The sequence below is a fragment of the Pongo pygmaeus genome, chromosome 15, assembly GCF_028885625.2.
Source record: "Pongo pygmaeus isolate AG05252 chromosome 15, NHGRI_mPonPyg2-v2.0_pri, whole genome shotgun sequence".
NCBI classification, from domain to species: domain Eukaryota; kingdom Metazoa; phylum Chordata; class Mammalia; order Primates; family Hominidae; genus Pongo; species Pongo pygmaeus.
This window is the reverse complement of record NC_072388.2, coordinates 33,591,156-33,612,333: the sequence shown is the minus strand read 5'-3', so window position 1 is coordinate 33,612,333 and position 21,178 is coordinate 33,591,156. Positions and strand designations below refer to the sequence as shown.

At 43.7% G+C, this 21,178-nt stretch overlaps 1 protein-coding gene across 3 annotated transcripts in view; it reads right to left on the bottom strand.

The window, feature by feature from the left end:
- The window catches only part of PSMA6 (proteasome 20S subunit alpha 6), a 39,180-nt gene extending 18,972 nt beyond the window's left edge, over positions 1–20,208 (bottom strand). The window contains exon 1 of one of the 3 annotated variants that reach the window (XM_054447935.2): positions 20,047–20,208. In XM_054447935.2, coding sequence (XP_054303910.1) covers positions 20,047–20,065 — 19 coding nt within the window. In that variant the 5' untranslated portion in view covers positions 20,066–20,208. Of the gene's footprint in view, positions 1–5,773; positions 5,794–6,023; positions 6,296–20,046 lie in introns of those variants that run through there. The other 2 variants (XM_054447934.2, XM_063651553.1) reach the window with 2 other exon arrangements.
- Positions 20,209–21,178: the final 970 nt, after the last annotated feature.

The following is a 21,178-nucleotide window of genomic DNA, read 5'->3' as shown; positions in this document are numbered from 1 at the left end:
AAACTCTAAAACTGAGTAAACTATTCTTGAATGTCCAAGATTATGCAAGAAAATAATAAGTCACAGTTCACTTTCCCTTTTTTTTTCTTTCTTTTTTTGAGATGGAGTCTCGCTTTGTTGCCCCGGCTACAGTGCAGTGGTGCAATCTCAGCTCACTACAACCTCCACCTCCCGGGCTCAGGCAATTCTCCTGTCTCAGCCTCCCTAGTAGCTGGGTCTACAGGGGCACACCACCACATCCAGCTAATTTTTGTATTTTTAGTAGAGATAGGGTTTCACCATGTGGGCCAGGCTGGTCTTGAACACCTGAACTTAGGTTATCCACCTGCCTCGGCCTCCCCAAGTACTGGGATTATAGGTGTGAGCCACTGTGTCCGGCCCCATTTTCAAGTTTTTAAATGGGAAAAATTATAATGCATTAAACTCGACTCCAAGCCCCCAATTTTCTAAATCTTAAATACACAGTAAAATACCTAAGTATTAGATTGAACCACACGAAACTGCCATTTTTATAGGTTAAAAATTAGTCAAAGACCAGCAGTTTCATGGTTCAACCCAACAACAAACCATTAGGTTAGGAAGTAAATTGCTTCCTTGCTCAAACAAAATGGTATCAACAGTTATTTTGTATGTAGAAATGTCATTTCCATAGTAATATCTTATTTGCTTTGTTTCCTTCCCTACCATTTTCCCCAACACTTCATCAATTTCTCTGGGATTCATTTGTATACTAGAAAAATACAGGGGCTAAACATAAAAGGCACAGTGGCAAAATGTTCAGGACAGGCACACGATGCAAGACAATGGCTCACAGTGTGCACAGCTCAGGCTGTGAGAACAACAGCAGAGATGTATATTCCCTTTATGTCACTCATCAGGCGTTGCAAAGCATTTACAGGTGATTCTGAGGTCCTACCAATTATTAGAAATGTAACTCAAGACTTTTTCCACCTATAATTTTGTTTAGAATGCTGTAGAGTTTCGGGATGTAAATATGCTTTTCTCCCATATAAACGTGGGCTTGAAAAATAAAAATGAATTGAGAGATACATATTCTATGAATTATTAAAAAACAGGCCTCACGGTGGCTCACGCCTGTAATCCCAGCACTTTGGGAGGCCAAGGCGGGTGGATCACGAGGTCAGGAGACTGAGACCATCCTGGCTAACACGGTGAAACCCCGTCTCTACTAAAAATATAAAAAATTAGCCGGGCTTGGAGGCAGGCGCCTGCAGTCCCAGCTACTGGGGAGGCTGAGGCAGGAGAATGGCGTGAACCCAGGAGGCGGAGTTTGCAGTGAGCAGAGATTGCAACACTGCACTCCAGCCTGGGTGACAGAGTGAGACTCAATCCCCCCGAAAAAAATAAAAATAAAAATAAAACAAGAGATGTTCTACTGGGGCAAAGAAAGTATATTCATATTCAATTTCAACGCTGTGCGGCAAAAAAAAAAAAACTTTGTTAAGATTTTTTTGAAGCTGCTTATTTGCTTTTCCCTAAACTTGTAGGCTACATAATTGAGATGTGTGGTTCACTATAAAGTGCCTCCTAACCTTTTACTCTTTAGAACAGTGATTCCTCAAGGGGATGGGGTCATTAGAAATCTTGGCACTGGGGGAGGGGAGAGAGAGGGAGAATATGAGGTTTGAAAATACAGCAGTATTTGATCCCATCACTTTTTTTGTGTAGTTATATATTTATGTATATATGCACATGTATGTATGTATGTGTATGCATGCACACACATGCAGTGAATTTCAAATCAGATTCAAGGAGGGCATGAGAAGCCTGGGTTGAGAAATATTGCTTTGAAATAAGAATATTTTTTAAATTGCAAAAGAAGCAAATGGTAGGTACTTCTCAGTCATTTGTGAAATTTCTGACTCCATTTACATTAGCCATTTGTTTCTTCTTGACAGTATCCCCTACAGAAAATACTAATTGAAGGCGGGGCATGGTGGCTCACGCTTGTAATCCCAGAACTTTGGGAGGCCAAGGTGGGCAGATCATGAGGTCAGGAGTTCGAGACCAACCTGGCCAACATGGTGAAACGCTGTTTCTACAAAAAATACAAAAATTAGCCAGGTATGGTGGCAGGCGCCTGTAATCCCAGCTACACAGGAGGCTGAGGCAGGAGAATCACTTGAACCCGGAAGGCGGAGGTTGCAGTGAGCTGAGATCACGTCATCGCACTCTAGCCTGGGTGACCGAGCGAGACTGTCTCAAAAACAAACAAACAAACAAAAAAAACAAAAAAAACACCCAGAAAACATTGAGTGCTTACTATATATACCGGGCAATGTTTTAAATGCTTTACATTTATTAACTAATTAAACCCTTAAAGCCCTATAAGGTAGGTGGTTATTATCTTTATTTTACAGATAAAAAGTTCTTAGAGTTGGTATGCAGTAAGGACTTGAACTCAGGAATTCTGTCTTCAATACACAATGACACTTCTACATTTTATTTTCAGTATGTCTCCACCAGTCCATTTCTTTCTAGTTCCCTATCAGCATGCTCCCTTCTTTGTAGCAACCAGGCAGTGCTCACATACACCTGTCAAGCAAATCCAAATGACTACTCCTCTTCTCCTTTGCCAGACATATCCAGCAAAGGATCAGCTAACAGAAGAGAAGGGCCTAAAAGTAGCTAGGCTGAATTTGGCCAACTAGGGCCTCAGTCCCATTCCCCACACAACACACCTCCTCCCTCTAGTAACTTGGGCAATTCCTGAAAATAGATTACAAAGCTAGGTGTTCTACAATTTTTAACACATGAATACATGCACACACATACAACCTGCATATGTACATTAAGAGAAATATTTCAGGCCGGCTGCAATGGCTCATGCCTGTAATCCCAGCACTTTGGGAGGCCAAGGTGGGTGGATCACCTGAAGTCAGGAGTTCAAGACCAGCCAGACCAACATGGTGAAACCCCATCTCTATTAAAACTGCAAAATTAGCCAGGAGTGGTGGCACATGTCAGTAATCCCAGCTACTTGGGAGGCTGAGGCAGGAGAATCGCTTGAACCTGGGAGGTGGAGGTTTCAGTGAGCTGAGATCACGCCATTGCACTCCAGCCTGGGCAACAAGAGCGCAACTCTGTCTCAAAGGGGGAAAAAAAAAAAAAAGAAAAAGTCTTTCTCTCTACTCCCTGGGAGCAAACACTGTCAATAATATGTTATTAATAATTATAAATTATGTTTATAATTATGATTGGCATTACAACTTTTTTTTTTTTTTAGATGGAGTCTAGTTCTGTCACCCAGCCTAGAGGTGCAGTGGCATGGTCTTGGCTCACTGCAACCTCCGCCTCCTAGGTTCAAGCGATTCTTGTGCCTCAGCTTCCTGAGGAGTTAGGACTACAGGCACGCCAGCACGAGCAGCTAATTTTTTGTATTTTTAGTAGAGACAGAGTTTCACCATGATGGTCAGGCTGGTCTTCAACTCCTGACCTCAGGTAATCTGCCCACCTCGCGCTCCCAAAGTGCTGGCATTACAGGTGTGAGGCACTGCACTTGGCCAAGCGTTATAACTTTAAATGTATACCTCTACTTTTTGATATATCAACCTTAGACGACATTTATCTTTTGAGTCCCAAGTATGGAAGATAAAGAGCATACTTACCTTCCATTAATCTCCCCTCATCATCATCCCATTTTTAAAATATTATTTTCCTACTGTCAATGTTAACAACTTGCATCCTATAATCCTTCCATGCTTTGTCTTTGGAGGATTCTAAAGTTTACAAACAGACAGTATTTAGAATATTATGATTATGTATATATTTTACTGGAGAACTAAGCATGGAAGGACCCATAAAAAGGGAAATATTCCATACAGAGCTACTAATCTAATAGACCAAAAAAAAAGGGGGGGCCAAAGAATCAAACAAGCATCTAACATTCATTGAGCATTTACTATGTGGCAGGCACACGTTAAGCACTCTACATACATTGCCTTATTTAATTCTCAAAACCACCATTTAAGGAAGAATTATTATGAGCCCAACTTTGGAAAGAGAAACTAAGGCTAAGGTTACATACCTGGCAAGTGCCCAGATCAGGTAGTATGGAGCAGGGCAGAGATTTGAATCCAGGTATGACACCAGGGCCTGAACTCTTCACTATACTGCTTGCTCACACTACCCTTTCACTTTCATTTTCCTAACAATGTCTAATTAATGCCCTGAATAGCAGAGGGAGTGTGTTATTCACAGAGATTAAAATCATTCTGTCTAGGCCCGTGCTAGGCCCGGTGCTCACGCCTGTAATCCCAGCACTTTGGGAGGCCGAGGTGGGTGGATCACCTGAGGTTGGGAGTTCGAGATCAACATGGAGAAACCTCGTCTCTACTAAAAATACAAAATTAGCCAGGCGTGGTGGCGCATGCCTGTAATCCCAGTACTTGGGAAGCTGAGGCAGGAGAATTGCTTGAACCCGGGAGGCGGAGGTTGCGGGGAGCCAAGATCGCGCCATTGCACTCCAGCCTAGGCAACAAGAGTGAAGCTCTGTCTCAAAAAAATTTAAAAAAATAAAAAATCATTCTGTCTAGATAATGAACTTGTTTTCAGATAGATGTTCTCTTCCAAATCTTTTAAAACTATCACAATGACCCTGTGTTCAGCCTTTCTACTCACCAAATCTGGGAAGCATTAACGATTATGCTTTATGGCTGGATTTCACAATACAGTATATAGAAACAAAGTACAGGTCTCAGAGTGACTTTTCCTGTTCACATATTAAAAATCACGAATAGAACACTGAAAGCAGTAGTCTAATATACGAAAATTATTTAAAACTCAGGAATTTAATACAATAAATGAAAATTCTTTGAGGATATAGTTATCTCTTTGTTCTATCTTTAATCATGTTTTTCAATTGGGGATAAATTAAAAGGGCTATTGAATTATCCAACAAGATGATGTTTCTTGCTACATTATATACACTACGCAGTAATACACTGAGCAGTTTCATTCCAAGTTATCTTTATTTCTAAAATTTAAGGTGAAGAGAACCTCATTTACAGACCAACTCTCTCCTTATGATTCCAAGCACAGATGATTATATTACTGTGCAAGACACGGAGCCACTAAACTCATTCAAAAATAAAACTATCACGGACCAGATGTAAATCAAGCCCTCCTGACACTAAATTCTCTACGGCAAGAGGTCAAGGGTCTGGCTTATAATCATAACCTAAACCTTGACACCGTTTCAACGCAATACATTACTATTCCGAGTAACTGATAGTTTCTTTCCACTACAGGTGTTCTTCAGTAAACTAGTACACAGTACCTCATCTACAACTCACAACCGGCATTTAAATTACAGGAGCATTCAAACAGATGTGGGTAAAAAGGGGATGCCAATTTCAAGAGCAGCTCTAGAACTGAGTCACTCATTCTATCAGATTCCCAAAGATGTCTTGAACTCTGTAGATATTTGTAAATTGGCACTTTTAATTTTTTTATCCGTTTGTTTAACGTATCTGTCACTCTAAGCTGTGAGTTTCAGTATAGAAGAGGGTGTAACATTCATATTTGTATCTCCTAGGACTAGCAGTGTCTGGTATATAGCAGGCTCCGAGTGCCTGTGTGGAATTAACCACAGGAAGTCCATGCTGCAAACAAAGGAAAACGGAGAGGAGGCATTTTAGTTGAGACGTTAAGGAATCAATTACCCTTTCGAAACAGATCTTGTGCCTGGCCAGGACAGAATGCAATAACTGAAGGGGCCTCAGGAAGCCGGAGTCAGGCATTACAGCCCTACCTTCCTTAACTCTCCATTAGGTCTACGCAGTGTGGCCGCTCGCCCTGCAGAGACAGTCCTTCAGGCCCCCGATCCCTGCGTCCAGACGGGGATGCAAACACCACAGAGCTCAATCCAGCCTCAGCCGTTGTCCCTTCCCAGCTCCAGCCCAGCTTCGGCCCCAGACTAAACTCGGGCCGCGTCCGCTCGCTCCAGGCCGTACCATGACAGGGCAATTCAGGTGGACCACAGGCGAACCTGGTTCACTCACCTACTTGGTAGAGCCGACCCTCGGGTGAAAAAATGGTAATGTGGCGGTCAAAACCGGCGCTGGAACCACGGGACATGTTAGTAGAAGCACTACTTCAAACACAATCCCTGGGCCCCGTAGCTCCCGCACAAGGCACACAAGCACCTCCCGGAAGTTGCAGCGACTGCTTCCGGGGTACCAGCCGCGTTTCTTCCGCTCTTGCACTCCCAACTCATGGCTCTGGAGCCAGTTCGAGCGCTGAGCCTTGAGGCCCCGCCCCCTATGGGGGTGGTGAAGTGAGGGCGGGAGGACTTCGAAGGTGTGCGCCTGCGCCAAGCCGGCCTTTTGAGTGGATAAAAGAGGTGAAACTTGGGTCGTGGCGGTTTCAGGCTTTCATCTGGAGAATGAATTGACTATAACAAGGACGAAAAGGCTTCCTGGGGGCCCAGAATAGCGATTTGCCTATCAGTGTGACCTAAATAGAACGTGTAATTAACAAGTCTCTTACATGCATCCTGTGTCTGGTCAGACTGCTGGCTTGCCTTCTTCCTAACCTCTTTTATCCTCCACTTTCATTCCTATTACGGGGGAAACAGGTTGCAGCTACAGCTGCAGCCGTTAAATTTAGGCACTGAAGGAAGCAGGTTCAAGCAGCCGCTGGAAAGAACATTATTTTCTGACAGCCAGGCAAGATCTTCCTTTGGCCAGCAGCCCCGACAATTTTTAGTCTTTTTTTTTTTTTTTTTTTGAGACAGAGTTTCGCCCTTGTTGCCCAGGCTGGAGTGCAATGGCGCGATCTCGGCTGACTGCAACCTCCCCCTCCTGAGTTCAAGCGATTCTCCTGTCTCATCCTCGCAAGTAGCTGGGATTATAGGCGTGTGCCACCAGGCCCGGCTAATTTTGTATTTTTAGTAGAGGCGGGGTTTCGCCATGTTGGTCAGGCTGAGCCCAAGTGATCCACTTGCCTCGGCCTCCCAAAGTGCTGGGATTACAGGCGTGAGCCACCGCGCCCGGCCAATTTTTAGTCTTGAAAGCGGAGGCCGGGCGCGGTGGCTCACGCCTGTAATCCCAGCACTTTGGGAGGCCGAGGCGGGCGGATCACGAGGTCAGGAGATCAAGACTATCCTGGCTAACACGGTGAAACCCCGTCTCTACTAATAAAATACAAAAAAAATTAGCCAGGCGTGGTGGCGGGCGCCTGTAGTCCCAGCTACTTGGGAGGCTGAGGCAGGAGAATGGCGTGAACCGGGGAGGCAGAGCTTGCAGTGAGCCGAGATCACGCCACTGCACTCCAGCCTGGGCGACAGAGAGAGACTCTGTCTCAAAAAAAAAAAAAAAAAAAAAGCGTAACTCCAGCCTGGCCAACATAGGAGAAGGCCCCGTCTCTACAAAAAATAAAATTAGCTGGGCGTGGTGGCGCGCGCCAGTAGTCCCAGCTACTTGGGGGGCTAAGGTGGCAGGATGGCTTGAGCCCAGGAGATCTAGGTTGCAGTGAGCTATCATCACGCCACTGCACTCCAGCCTGGGCGACAGAGGAAGATCTATCTAAAAAAAAAAAAAAAAAAATGTGGAACTGAGGTTGAAATACGAGTAATGGGGAATGAGGTTAAGCACCCTTGATTAATAATGAACTAGAGCTGAGGGGATGGGGCTTATAGCAGCTAGTGTTGCATGGATTAATGAGAGTAATTCCAAGCTGGCGAGGTAGCTCCGGGAGAACTGCAGGTGGCTTTTCAAATTGCAAATTTCTGCCTATTTTGACTTTCCCTGAGGCACACTCCCATTTAATGAATATAAAATGCAAAACATAATGTTAGGATAGTTGTTTTTCTCCCCAGATGAAGATGGTTTGTGTACAAGGAAGGCAAGATACACTAATGTTTGTGGCACTGTAATGCCTGCTGTAATACTGAAGTAGGGATTCTTACTCCTTTAATGTATTTCCTAAACTAACTTTCTATTTTAAAGAAAAAATGTTCTAAGACCTTCATAAGGGAATTCCAATTTCTCGAGTGTTTTTTAAAAATTAATTTCTATTTTATTAATCTAAAAAATCCCAAACTGAAACATGGTTAAGAAAACGGTAAATGCATACAGCATCTCTGGCACAAAGGGTACTTTCCAGCACTGGCTAGTTCCCAAGTGGACTGATAAAAGTTTTCCCTTGCTTCTGGTTCAGGTCCCTACTCTCAGGACCAACTCCTCTTGACCTTTTGAAGACTTTTGTCTTCTCAGACTCTGAAAGAGCCTGGTATACTGTAATTCCTACTGTTTGCCTGCATAGTCAGAGTTCTCGGTAAGGCTGCTAGGAGGATGAACTTAGTCCCACAGCCTCAACAGCTGGCTCTATACTGATGTCTCCTGAATTTAGGTATCTAGCTGGACCCTTCTCTGGAACTGGATCTTCTCTAATTGCCAATGGGATATTTTTCACATTGAGACATATGGCACCTCAAAACCCCACGTTTAAAAGAGAACTCCTTATCTCATCTATTCCCTCTCAAGCCAATTCCTGCCCCTTGTACCACATTTTCCAAGTCTTCAGAGCCAAAACTTTGCAGCAGTCTTAATTTCTTAATACTTCTCCCCCTCTGCCTTCATTTGTTCCTGCTCTGCTATTCTGCCTTTTTTTTTTTTTTTTTTGAAATGGGGTATTGCTCTGTCACCCAGACTGGAGTGCAGTGGCATGATCACTGCAGCCTTGAACTCCTGCACTCAAGTGATCCTCTGGCCTCAGCCTCCCAACTCCCAAGTAGCTGGGACTGCAGCTGCACACCAACAGTCCTGGCTAGTTTAAGAAAAATTTTTTTTAGAGACTAGGTTTCACTGTATTGCCCAGGCCAGCCTCAAACTCCTGGCCTCAAGGGATCCTTTGGCCTTAGCCTCCTGAGTATCTTTTTTCTTTCTGTTATATAATTCATAAATTTAGGCTGGGCGTGGTGCAACACCTGTAATCCCAGCACTTTGGGAGGCTGAGGTGGGTGGATCATTTGAGGTCAGGAGTTAAAGACCACCCTGGCAAACATGGTGAAACTCCATCTCTATTAAAATACAAAAAAAAAAAAAAGCCATGCAGTAATGGCGTGCACCTGTAATCCCAGCTACTCGGGAGAGGTTGAGGCAGGAGAATCGCTTGAGCCCGGGAGGTGGGGGTTGCAGTGAGCTGAGATCATGCTACTGCACTCCAGTCTGGGCAATAGAGTGAGACCTTGTCTCAAAAAAAAAAAATCATAAATTTGTTCACTGTTTATTGTCCCTCATTCCCACCCCCAATTTAACCTCTGTGATGGCAAGGATTTTTGTTTTGTTCACTGATACAGCTCAGACAACTTGAACAATAACCAGCATATATTAAGTGCTCAATAAATATTAGTTGAATGAATGAATCCCTAATGGTGTGAGAGTTAGGAGTTCATCCTTTTTTATTTAAACCTGAATTTAAATTCATTTGTGACAGTTACTAGTTGGTATCAAACTCCTAGGCTCAAGCCAGGAGTGTCCAATCTTTTGGCTTCCCTGGGCCACACTGGAAGAAGAATTGTCTTGAGCCACACATAAACTACACTAACACTAATGATAACTGATAGGCTAAAAAAAAAATTGCAAAAAAATCTCATAATGTTTTAAGAATGTTTACAAATTTGTGTTGGGCCACACTGAAAGCCATCCTGGGCCACATGCAGCCCGCAGTTCATGGGTTGGACAAGCTTGGCTTAAGCAATCCTCCTGCCTTGCCCTCCCAAAGTGCTGAGATTACAGATGTGAGCCAGCATGCCTGGCCTATGATGGGATATTTCAAATCACACATATCACGCGCCCTGCAGTCTATGAGAATTATTTCACACATTCAAACAAATCTTCATCCCCTCTTGTGGTATTTAAGCTGGGCATAGGATTTTGGATGGTGTATATATTTTAATACTCTAAAGGATACTTCCTGGAAGGAATCAACTTCATTTTCAACACTAACATAAACTGAAAGCTAGGATTAAAAATCAGGCTCCTTGAGGGTGATGGCCACATCTGTTTTTGTTGTTGTTGTTGTTTTTGGCTTATTTTTTGAGATGGAGTCTCGCTCTGTCGCCTAGGCTGGAGTGCAGTGGCACGATCTCAGCTCATTGAAACTTCCGTCTCCTGGGTTCAAGTGATTCTTGTGCCTCAGCCTCCCAAGGAGCTGGAATTACAGGCGTGCACCACCACACCTGGCTAATTTTTGTATTTTTAGTAGAGACAGGTTTTGCCATGTTGGCCAGTTTGGTCTCAAACTCCTGGCCTCAAGTGATCCACCTACCTCGGCCTCCCAAAATGCTGGGATTACAGGCATGAGCCACCATGCCCAACTAGCCACATCTGTTTTGTTCACCAGTGTATCCTCAATACCAAACAGTGCCTACCCTGAGGTAAGCACTCCAATCATTTGTTGAATATGCATTCTCACTGTTTAGGTTTTCTATTATGTTAATTGTTTTTCTTTATTAAAAAAGATTTGTCAGTAAATGAGAGATCCAAATTTCAAAACCCTAAAAGGTCAGAGATTTTATATTAGAATTTGAGATTTTTTTCACATAGCTAAATGAATTCCTCTGGGAAATCTTTCAGAAAGACAAAACGTTTGCCAATTCCATTGCAAAGGGAAATCCCCTGGAAGCCGACTTCATGAATATGTGCCATGGGGCTCCGGGCAGCAGCTAAACTACTCACTCAGGTGGACTTTCCCCTGGGTCAGGGAGCTTTCAGAAATGTCTGGGTACCAATACTGCAGCTCTAACACAAGCCTGGGTGGCAGACTTGCTGTGTCTATATGGAAAGTTTGATCTTCCTCTCTGTGGGGCCATCAAGTTAGACTTTTTGAAATGACTTTCTGGTTTTTTGAAAAAATTTAGAGATGACTTGACATCTCGTGAGTCTTGGAAAATCTCCTGGGGGCCTCCGTTTGGCAAGGCCCACATTCTCCCCCGGGGGTGGAGGTAGGTGGAAGGTAAGGGTTACCCACAAGGCAAAGGTAGAAAGTGGCAGTGTAGATTCCCAGAGACTGCAGACATGCTGAATCACATGGTGTTTAAAGGCAAGATAAGAATGCAGCCCTTAGCTTAAGGTGCTCTGCCGGCAGTTTCAGTGAGCCAGGGAATAAAAAAAGAAGCCTATTTGTGTTTCCATATGATATTAGCAGGGGTTGAAACACAGTGCCCTGTGAGTTGGCCACTTGCAATACAGTATCTTAGGGGAGTATCCTGATGTTAAGGGGCCCCAAAGGACAGCTGTAACAAGGACAGAGCTAGGGATGTAGCAGTTCTGGGTAAAGAAAGGGACGTAGGGGTGGGGGGAGGGGGGAGGGATAGCATTGGGAGATATACCTAATGCTAGATGACGAGTTAATGGGTGCAGCGCACCAGCATGGCACATGTATACTATGTAACTAACCTGCACATTGCGCACATGTACCATAAAACCTAAAGTATAATAATAATAATAAATAAATAAATAAATAAAAGAAAAAAAAGAAAGGGACGTAGGACTCTGCCCAGCTCTCTGGCCAGATTTTCACTAATTCAGAGCTTCCTCCCTGAGGACAAGAACCTGGCTTTGTATCTTTCCCTTTTTTATCTTTCTCAGATACTTCAGTTCTTGCACCCCAGTAGCTATGGTTGGCTACCTAGGACTTCAGTCATTCTGGATGAGTGTTGGAGGAGGAGAAAAGGGTACTTTCTCTACTCTAGTTCTATAATTTATGGGTAAAGGAAAGGGACAAATGGAGCACCAAATGTGGTTTGGGGTGTGACTTCTGTGACTTACATGAGGCAACTTACATGAGGTTATGCTTCTCATAAGCCTTTCAAACCCCTTAAAACCCTTCAAAGCCTTTCAAACCCCAGATTCCAATAAAGCAACCCTCCTCTGCCCCCTTGTCTGCAACATCTAGTGTGGTTCTTCTACCCTCTGGGACCAATGGCGGACACAATACAGTGTTTAGTAACAGAGCAGTCACACAACTATCATTATTTCCCTTCTGTGCCATCCCCTTACTAACCAGTCAATGTGGCTCTGTGCCTGGATTATCTCAGCCATTCCCCAAAATAAATGCTGTCCTTTGGTTTGAGAGGGAATAAACTTGTATCACTTCAACTCAAAGGACATTTAAATATAACTACACATGAACCCCTCTATAGAGCCAAAACCTTTAGCTTTTCAGTTCACCCTTGTTTTTTAGCTATAATAACTTCAGTATTATCCTCTTACGGCGTTTGATGTTTCTTGTTTTTCCAAGCTTTGTCTTAAATGAAAACCCGATGCTCAGCTTCTTGTTTCTGGAAGCCAAGGACTTTGAAAAACACTGAGAATTCTCATGGGTCTCCCCACAATACTGGAAGAAACAACGGAAGACCCCAGCTGGCTTGGGCTTAACCGTTGGTGGTTTTTAACATACAGCTTCCCCTTAGGCATGTTAACACAGGAAGCCCTTCACAGCTTGAGAGAACAGAAGATGTTCCAGTGAAAAATAAGATGGGGAAGGGTGGGAGAAGGGAACGGTCATATTGTGAACTTTGAAAATGGCCAGGTTCTGCTCTGAGTGTCAGCAGCACCGGGTTAGAATCTGAGCCTTGCCACAGATTACTTGGTGACCATAATCTCAGTTTCTTCTTCTCTCAAACAGGTGAGTATGCTGTACCCACTTTAAAAGGCATAGAGTCCACTATGGTGAAATTAAGCCACCTACTATTTGACTGGAACTCAGCTTCTTTGTGAAAGGAGGGGGCGCACTGATGAATAAGGCCTGAATTGTTGGCTATTTCGCTTTGCTCTATTCCTAGTAAAGAATGAAACCAAATAGGTACTGCATGGGCCTGCACTGCACACTGCTATTATTCAGAAGTGAAACTCACTCTGTCTTAATTTGGAAAGCAGCTAATTCTTACCTATCGTGTCTCACACACATGCAGCCTCACCCATGAATGTTGATGGGGGATGGAACTGCAAGATCAGTTATTTCATGGTGCCTCCCTACATCTTGGGATCTTTATGAACTTTATTTAGACTTTATTCACTCTATTCCCCACCCCCACCCCCAACTCCCTGAAGGTGGGGAAAGGGAGGTGCAGAGATTGGCCAGTCACTAAGAAAGTGAGTCAAGAACAGAGAGGAAATAAGACTCAACAGCCTTCCCTTTAGCCTAGAGACACTTCCTCTTCCTTGAGGTTTCCTAATTGGCTTACTCTAATTCCTATTTTCTTACCACAAAATTAAGTCATCTGTGATGCTCAGAATGAACCAAATTCTCTTGAGGGTAATTGGAGAGAGGGAGAGAGAAAATGCAAATGAATGAGGTTTCTGATCATTTTGACCAATATTTTCAGTCACTAATTTAGAAAATAGTTCTTGAGAGTCCAGTTACTGATAGAAAAGCAAGAGTGTGCTACAGTTTTGTTTTTTTTTTTTTTTTGAGATAGAGTTTTGCTCTGTCACCCTGGCTAGAGTGCAGTGGCACAATCTCTGCAACCTCTGCCTCCCAGGCGATCCTCCCAAGTAGCTGGGACTACAGGCATGCACCACCATGCTTGGCTGATTTTTAAGTTTTTTGTAGAGATAATGTCTCACTATATTGCCCAGGCTGGTCTTGAACTCCTGGGCTTAAGTGATCCTCTTGCCTTGGCCTCCCAAAGTGCTGGGATTACAGTCATCGCACCTGACTCCAGTTTTATTTTCTACTTGCTTTTGAACGACTTGATGAACCTCAGCTGAGATCCTCAAACTTCACTCTAAATGTATTTCATCCATAATGGTGAAACAAAGGCAAGTTCCCAAAATCAACCACAGACAGCAGATTTAGGCACTGGAACATTCCAAAGATTAAAAATTCTGGGATGATGTCTTACAAGTACATAGCAAGTTTTATTGCAGTTACCACAGTACCATGTACAGAGTAGATGTCTAATGAATAAACCTTTAATTCACTGAAGATATCATATGATTATAGAGGATGGCACTGAGAAGTTATTATTTTTTTGAGGATCAGTGAGGCATCAGACACCACAGATTAAGTTCCCACTTAGCCAGCTCACACACAAAATACCAAGGAGCAAGAGGGGAATTCACTTAAAGGAGAAGTAGGCATTAGAGGTAAAAATCAGGAAGATATTTTCAAACAAATTCTCCAAAGGAATTCAACATTTACTGAGCTCCCTCTTTGGGCAAGAAGCTGGGCTAGCTGCTCTGGGAGACACACAGATGAACCCGACGGCGTCCCTACCAGAGTTCCATGGAGAAGATGAAACATGAATGAAAGCAAAGCTAACATGAGGTAGTCTGTAATACATAAGGAATGTGTAACAGAGCAGCACAGATGAGAAAATGACCTTATATGCTCATGGGCCAGAGGGAACGTAAGACTACCTGTTGGAAGATGCATGTCCAAGCTCAGCTTAGGACAGGGAGGACTCTTAACAGGTTTGTTAAGAGCAATGTTAGGAGCAATGTGGGAGGCACCACAATGCAACATGGAATGGGAGTGGCATAAATAAGCAGAGGAAGAAAAAAGATCCTGTGTTTAGGGCAAGCTAGGCAATAGCCTAACTTAAGTATGACACAAAAAATGTTTTGGATTAGGGTACAAATGAAAGGAGCCGGCCTTGGATACTAAGCTAAGGAATTTATGCTCTATCTAGTTGGAAGGCTATGGGGAGACATTTAATGTTTTTGAGCAAGAAGAGTGGCAAGACTAGAATTATGTTTTGGGAAGATAAACCTTGTAGCTATATTTATGAGAAACTGTCACTGGGGACATCAGCCAGGAGGCTATTGATAATAGACCAAGTGAAAGTTTTTGAAGGCCTGAACTGGGGTAAGTAGCAATAGGAATGGAAAGAAGAGATTATCTGCAAAAAATTTGTAAAGGCTGGACATGGTGGCTCATGCCTATCTATAATCCTAGCACTTTGGGAGGCCGAGTTGGGAGGATTGCTAGAGCCCAGGAGTTTTGAGACCAGCTTGGGCAACATGGCAAAATCCTTTATCTACAAAAAATAAATTAACCATGTGTGGTGGTGTCCACCTTATAGGGTGTGTGCCAATGGTCCCAGTTACTTGGGAGGCTGAGGCAGGATAATTGCTTGAGCCCAGGAGGTCGAGGCTGCAGTGAGCTATGATTGCACCACGGCATTCCAGCCTGGGCAACAGAAAAAAAAAAAAAAAAAAAAAGAGTTCTAGTCTAACATCCTATTACACCTATTGTAAAAATTTTAGACTGTGCAGAAGATGAAGTAAAAATCGTCCACAACCTAACATCCAGAGATACCTATTAACATTGTGGAATCAATGAAATGTTATTCCTTCCAGACATTTTCCTCCAATTATTTTTTCTCTTTCTTTTTTTTTTGGTAGAGATAGGGTCTCCCTGTGTTGCCCAGGCTGGTCTTGTACTCCTGGGCTCAAAAGATTCTCCCACCTCAGCCTCCCAAAGTGTTAGGATTACAGGTGTGAGCCACCACACCTGACCCGCCAAGTATTTTCTTTCCTTCATTTTAAAAATGGGATCTTACTAGACATACCATTTTGGAGCCGCTTTTTCACTGATTCTATGCCAATGTACAAAGTATCAGTGGGGCACGGTGGCTCACGCCTGTAATCCCAGCACTTTGGGAGGCCAAGGTGAGTGAACACCTGAGGTCAGGAGTTTGAGACCAGCCTGGCCAACATGGTGAAACCCTGACTCCACTAAAAAATACAAAAAATTAGCTGGGTGTGGTGGTGCACGCCTGTAGTCCCAGCTACTTGGGAGGCTGAGGCAGGAGAACTGCTTGAGCCCAGGAGGCAGAGGTTGCAGTGAGCTCTTTCCTTTGCACTCCAGCCTGACCCTGTGGGGTCTCACTCTGTTGCCCAGGCTGTGTGGGTCTCACTCTGTTGCCCAGGCTGTGTAGGTCTCACTCTGTTGCCCAGGCTGGAGTGCAGTGGCTCGATCTTGGCTCACTGCAACCTCTGCCTCCCAGGCTCAAGCAATCCTCCTACTTCAGCCTCCTGAGTAGCTGAGACGACAGGCACATGCCACCGTGCCCAGCTAATTTTTGTCTTTTTTGTAGAGATGGGGGGAATCTCACTATGCTTCCCAGGCTGGTCTTGAACTCCTGGACGCAAGAAATCCTCCTGCCTTGACCTCCCAAAGTGCAAAGTATCATTTTAATCATTGTAACGTTAAAAGTTATGTTTAGGTTAGGTGCAATGGCTCATTCCTGTAATCCCTGCGCTTTGGAAGGCCGAGATAAGTGTATTGCTTGAGGCCAGGAGTTCAAGACCAGCCTGGGAAACATAGAGACCGTGTCTGTAAAAAAAACTTTTTCTTAAATTTACAAATAAGTTAGAAAATTATCTGGGGCTGGTAGAGCACGCCAGTAGTACCAGCTACTCAGGAGGCTGAGGCAGGCAGATTGCTTGAGCCCAGGAGGTCAAAGCTGCAATGAGTCATGATCACACTGCTGCACTCCAGCCTGGGTGACAGCAGGACCCTGTCTCAAAAAATAAAAAATTAAATTACAGTTATTTACTTCTTCCCTTATTTTGAATAGTTACTTCCAATTTCATTATTGTCAATTACACTATTATGAATAAGCTGTTTTCAAAGTGGTTCAGTTTGAGTGTCTCAGGTGAAGTTGGTCAGCTGCAAATGTGGAATTGGAAAGAAACCGATGGCAGAGATGGTGCCTTCTTTTGAGAATGTTGCTATGAAACTGTCCCTGGGAAAGCAACAGTTTTGTCCAGTCAGAGCCTAGAGGTATTTGTAAGTAAATGGGACAGAGCTGGAGGAAAGGGATTAACTGATAACAAGATCCCAATTCAGCAAGAAGGAACAGCATGGAAGTAGGTAGAAAAAGTAACCTAGGGCTGGGAGTAGTGGCTGATGCCTGTAATCCTAGCACCTTGAGAGGCCAAGGCAGAAGGACTGATAGAGGCCAAGAGTTCAAGACCAACCTGATCCTGTCTCTATTTTATAATTTAAAAAAAAAAAATTTTTTTTTAAAGTAACCTAGGGAAGAAAAGGGAGAAAAGATTCAGGAGAGGAAAATTATTGGAAGAGGCAAACATTGATGAAGAGGTTCATAACAGATGGCTTTTAGTTTCTGGTTAAGTCTGCTGAGTGTGAGAATGATGAGACTGACTCAGGACTTGGACTCACAGGCGTTGTTTTATTACTATTTTTTATATAATTGTGGCGCTCACTGAAGCCCTTACTTCTCAAATTACAGTCTGCAGCATTGGCATCACGGGGTATGTCAGACCTGAATCAGAACTGGCATTTTGAGTGGGATCCCCAGGTGATTCTATGCCTATTAAGTTTGAGAAGCACTGTGATGGCCCATCTTCCCCACTTAACAGAAAAGGAAATGAAGGCTCCAGGAGATTAGCTGCTTGCAACTTACCTTTGCAGAGTTAAGACTGCAAAGGTTGGGAGAGCTCCTTCAGGAAATTAATGGGAATTTCATGACTTTTCTAGCAATACTATGGTATACAGGAGTGGAGAAAGTGGAATGGTCTGTGGCTACTCAAAATAAGGTTTAGAATTGAAAAGATGGAGACCAAAGGAGGTAAAAAGTATGAAAGAATTTGCACTGCTATTGAAGCCATCCCTCCCATGAATATTTTGAGAGACAGGGTAGGGAGAAAGGCAAGCAAAGTCAGATGGGAAAGGGCAATAGAGGCTTCCTGGGTGAGGAAGGGATAGGTCTAAGAACAGGTCAATGGTGGTTTAACCCAGTGGTGGTTAGGTTAAAGGAGTGGGGCAGGTAAGGAGGTTCTGGACAAAATGAGGAACTTGAAAGTTCAAAATCCTGAAACTAATCAAAAAGGTTGGCCATCTCATAGGGAGCCAGAAGTCACAAAATCAGGTAAGCGTGGTGGTGTGTGCCTGTAATCCCGGCTACTTGGGAGGCTGAGGCAGGAGGATCGCTTGAGCCCCGCAGTTTGAGGCTGCAGTGAGCTATGACCACTGTGAATAGCTACTGCACTCCAGCCTGGGCAACATAGTGAGACCCCATTTCTAGAACAAACAACAACGACAAATCATGAGACCAGAGTTAAGAAGCAATGAGACCAGGCTGGGTGTGGTGGCTCATGCCTGTAATCCTAGCACTTTGGAAGGCCAAGGTGGGCTGATCACTTGAGGTCAGGAGTTCAAGACCAGCTTGGCCAACATGACGAAACCCTGTCTCTACTAAACATACAAAAATTAGGTGGGCATGGTGGCACGTGCCTGTAATCCCAGCTACTTGGGAAGCTGAGGCATGAGAATCGCTTGAATCTAGGAGGTGGAGGTTGCAGTGAGCCAAATTCACGCCACTGAGCTCCAGCCTGGGTGATGGAGTGAGACTCCATCTCAAGAAAAAAAAAAAAAAAAGAGAAACAATGAGAACAAAATTTGGATGGAGTTGGAATTTCTGGTGATACTGGCAATGGGAGTGGAAGAAGAGTACTTTTTTTTTTTTTTTTTGTATTTTTAGTAGAGACGGGGTTTCGCCATGTTGGCCAGCCTGGTCTCGAACTCCTGACCTCAGGTGATCTACCTGCCTCGGCCTCCCAAAGTGCTGGGATTACAGGCGTGAGCCATCGCGCCAGGACGGTACATTCTTTTTCTTTTTCTTTTTTTTTTTTTTTTGAGACGGAGTCTCGCTCTGTTGCCCAGGCTGGAGCTGGAGTGTAGTGGCGCGATCTCGGCTCACTGCAAGCTCCGCCTCCCGGGTTCACGCCATTCTCCTGCCTCAGCCTCCCGAGTAGCTGGGATTACAGGCACCCGCCACCACGCCCAGCTAATTTTTTGTATTTTTAGTAGAGACGGGGTTTCACCGTGTTAGCCAGGATGGTCTCCATCTCCTGACCTCGTGATCCGCCCCCCTCGGCCTCCCAAAGTGCTGGGATTACAGGCGTGAGCCACCACGCCCAGCCCGAAAAGTACATTCTTATAACATGTATAAAGTACAAACTATTCAATACTGATTTCCTCACAGAAAATTCCCTTGGTGTGTTGATGAACAAAGAGTTACATGATTTGCTTTAAACAATAAAAAGCTCTTTATCTGTGTGAAGTAGCAATTGTTCCTTAGACGTTCTCTTCAAAAACATGGTCTGACCAGAGTTTATTTCTTTAGGAGTTGGAGATCAGAGGGCCTGACTTAGAAAAGACCCATTACATCAAGGATTTGACCACTCCTGCCAGAATAGCGCTGAGTGCCAAAGGACGTGACCCTTAATTTGAGCCAACAGCGATTATCAGGGTTCAGCTTCTGTGAACACAGATTTCCTTCTGAACAAAGCAAGCCTTGAGTAGAAGTTTGTGAGTATACAGTTATGCAAGTAGTATTTTATGGTGTCCAGCAATGCTCTAGTTTAAGCTGGCTGCCCCTTTTTATGAATTTACATTATTAATTATTAGAATACATGAGGCCGAGTGCGGTGGCTCACTCCTGTAATCCCAGCACTTTGGGAGGTCGAGGTGGGAGGATCACCTGAGGTCTGGAGTTCGAGACTAGGCTGAACATGGAGAAACCCTGTCTCTACTAAAAATACAAAATTAGCCAGGCATAGCGGTGCATGCCTGTAATCCCAGCTACTCAGGAGGCTGAAGCAGGAGAATTGCTTTAACCAGAGAGGCGGAGGTTGCAGTGAGCCGAGATCGCGCCATGGCACTCCAGCCTGGGCGAGAAGAGCAACACTCCATCTCACACACACACACACAAAAGAATACATGAGGAAGAAGTGACTGTAAGAACAGGGAAAATTTTTCATTTTCTGTCAGGTGAAAAAAACATGTTACAAAAGAGTTCATAGAGAATAAGTATATATGTATAGAAAAACAAAAAATGAGTATATATGTATAGAAAAATATATACGTACAACAACTTAATAGCAATAGACTGCTCAACCATGGAACACAGGATAGAAAAAAAAGCAACTTTGGATTCTAGAGCAAGGTCATTGAAAAGAGGAATAAAATATAAGAATGATTTATTTTCGAAGAATCATAATATAGTACATCTCAAGCAACAAGTCTGAGTGAGGGACTTACCTCTCCGAAGACCTGCCATAGCCACCTCCAAAGGAAGCTACTTCACGAGGTGGAGGCTCCATCCCATTCTCCCAGCCTAGGATACTACCCTGCTCCAGCAGAGTCGCATGGATGCAACTGTCAGGGAATTCCACTGGCATCCTATTGGATACTGACATTCTCTGTTCTGATGCAGTCACAGAAAGCACAAGAAACCTTATTTATTTATTTATTTATTTATTTATTTTTGAGATGGAATCTCGCTCTGTCATCAGGCTGGAGTACAGTGGTGCAATCTCAGCTCACTGCAACCTCCACCTCCCGGGTTCAAGCAATTCTCCTGCCTCAACCTCCCGAGTAGCTGGGACTACAGGTGCACACCACCATGCCTAGCTAATTTTTGTATTTTTAGTAGAGACGGGGTTTCACCATGTTGGCCAGGGTGGTCTCAATCTCTTGACCTCAGGTGATCCTCCCGCCTTGGCCTCCCAAAGTGCTGGGATCACAGACATGAGTCACTGCACCCGGCCAGGAAACCTCTTTTAATAGTAGACTTTAAATATTTAGATGTGAACTGAACTTGGTATCTATATAATGTTCTAGTCCATCTGAGAGTGATGAGGCAATCTGACCTGGTCTCATTAAAATGAATTAATGTCTATCATATTCAAAATTAAAGCCCCTACTAATGATTTCTCAAGTATTTGCTTCTTGGGCTGGCTTTTAAATAGCACTGAAAAGATGAGTGGGATAGTCATTTTAATGTGCTCGAAATTAACTCTCTACATCAAATTTCTTGTCAGAAGTTACCAAAAACCTTCCCATGTTACTGCTATTTATAATAACAAATTACCACGGTTATCATAATAACTCAATCCACTAGATAAGAGTATACTTCTGAGGGCACTCTGGTAGCAAAACAAACTATTTTTAGCTGCCATCAGTGACTAGATAATTGTCTTCCTGTTTATTTCATTTACCAGGTAAAAGCAAGTTGTGCATGTAGTAGAGTCTCTGGAAGCACTCGTCAGATCAAATAATGCCAAAAAAAAAAACCCCACAAAAAACAAAAAACTAAACTTGGGGAGAGAGAACGTCAGGAAATCATGAAAAAGCATAAATGGAGATGATGAAAGAAAATTAAAGATTATTT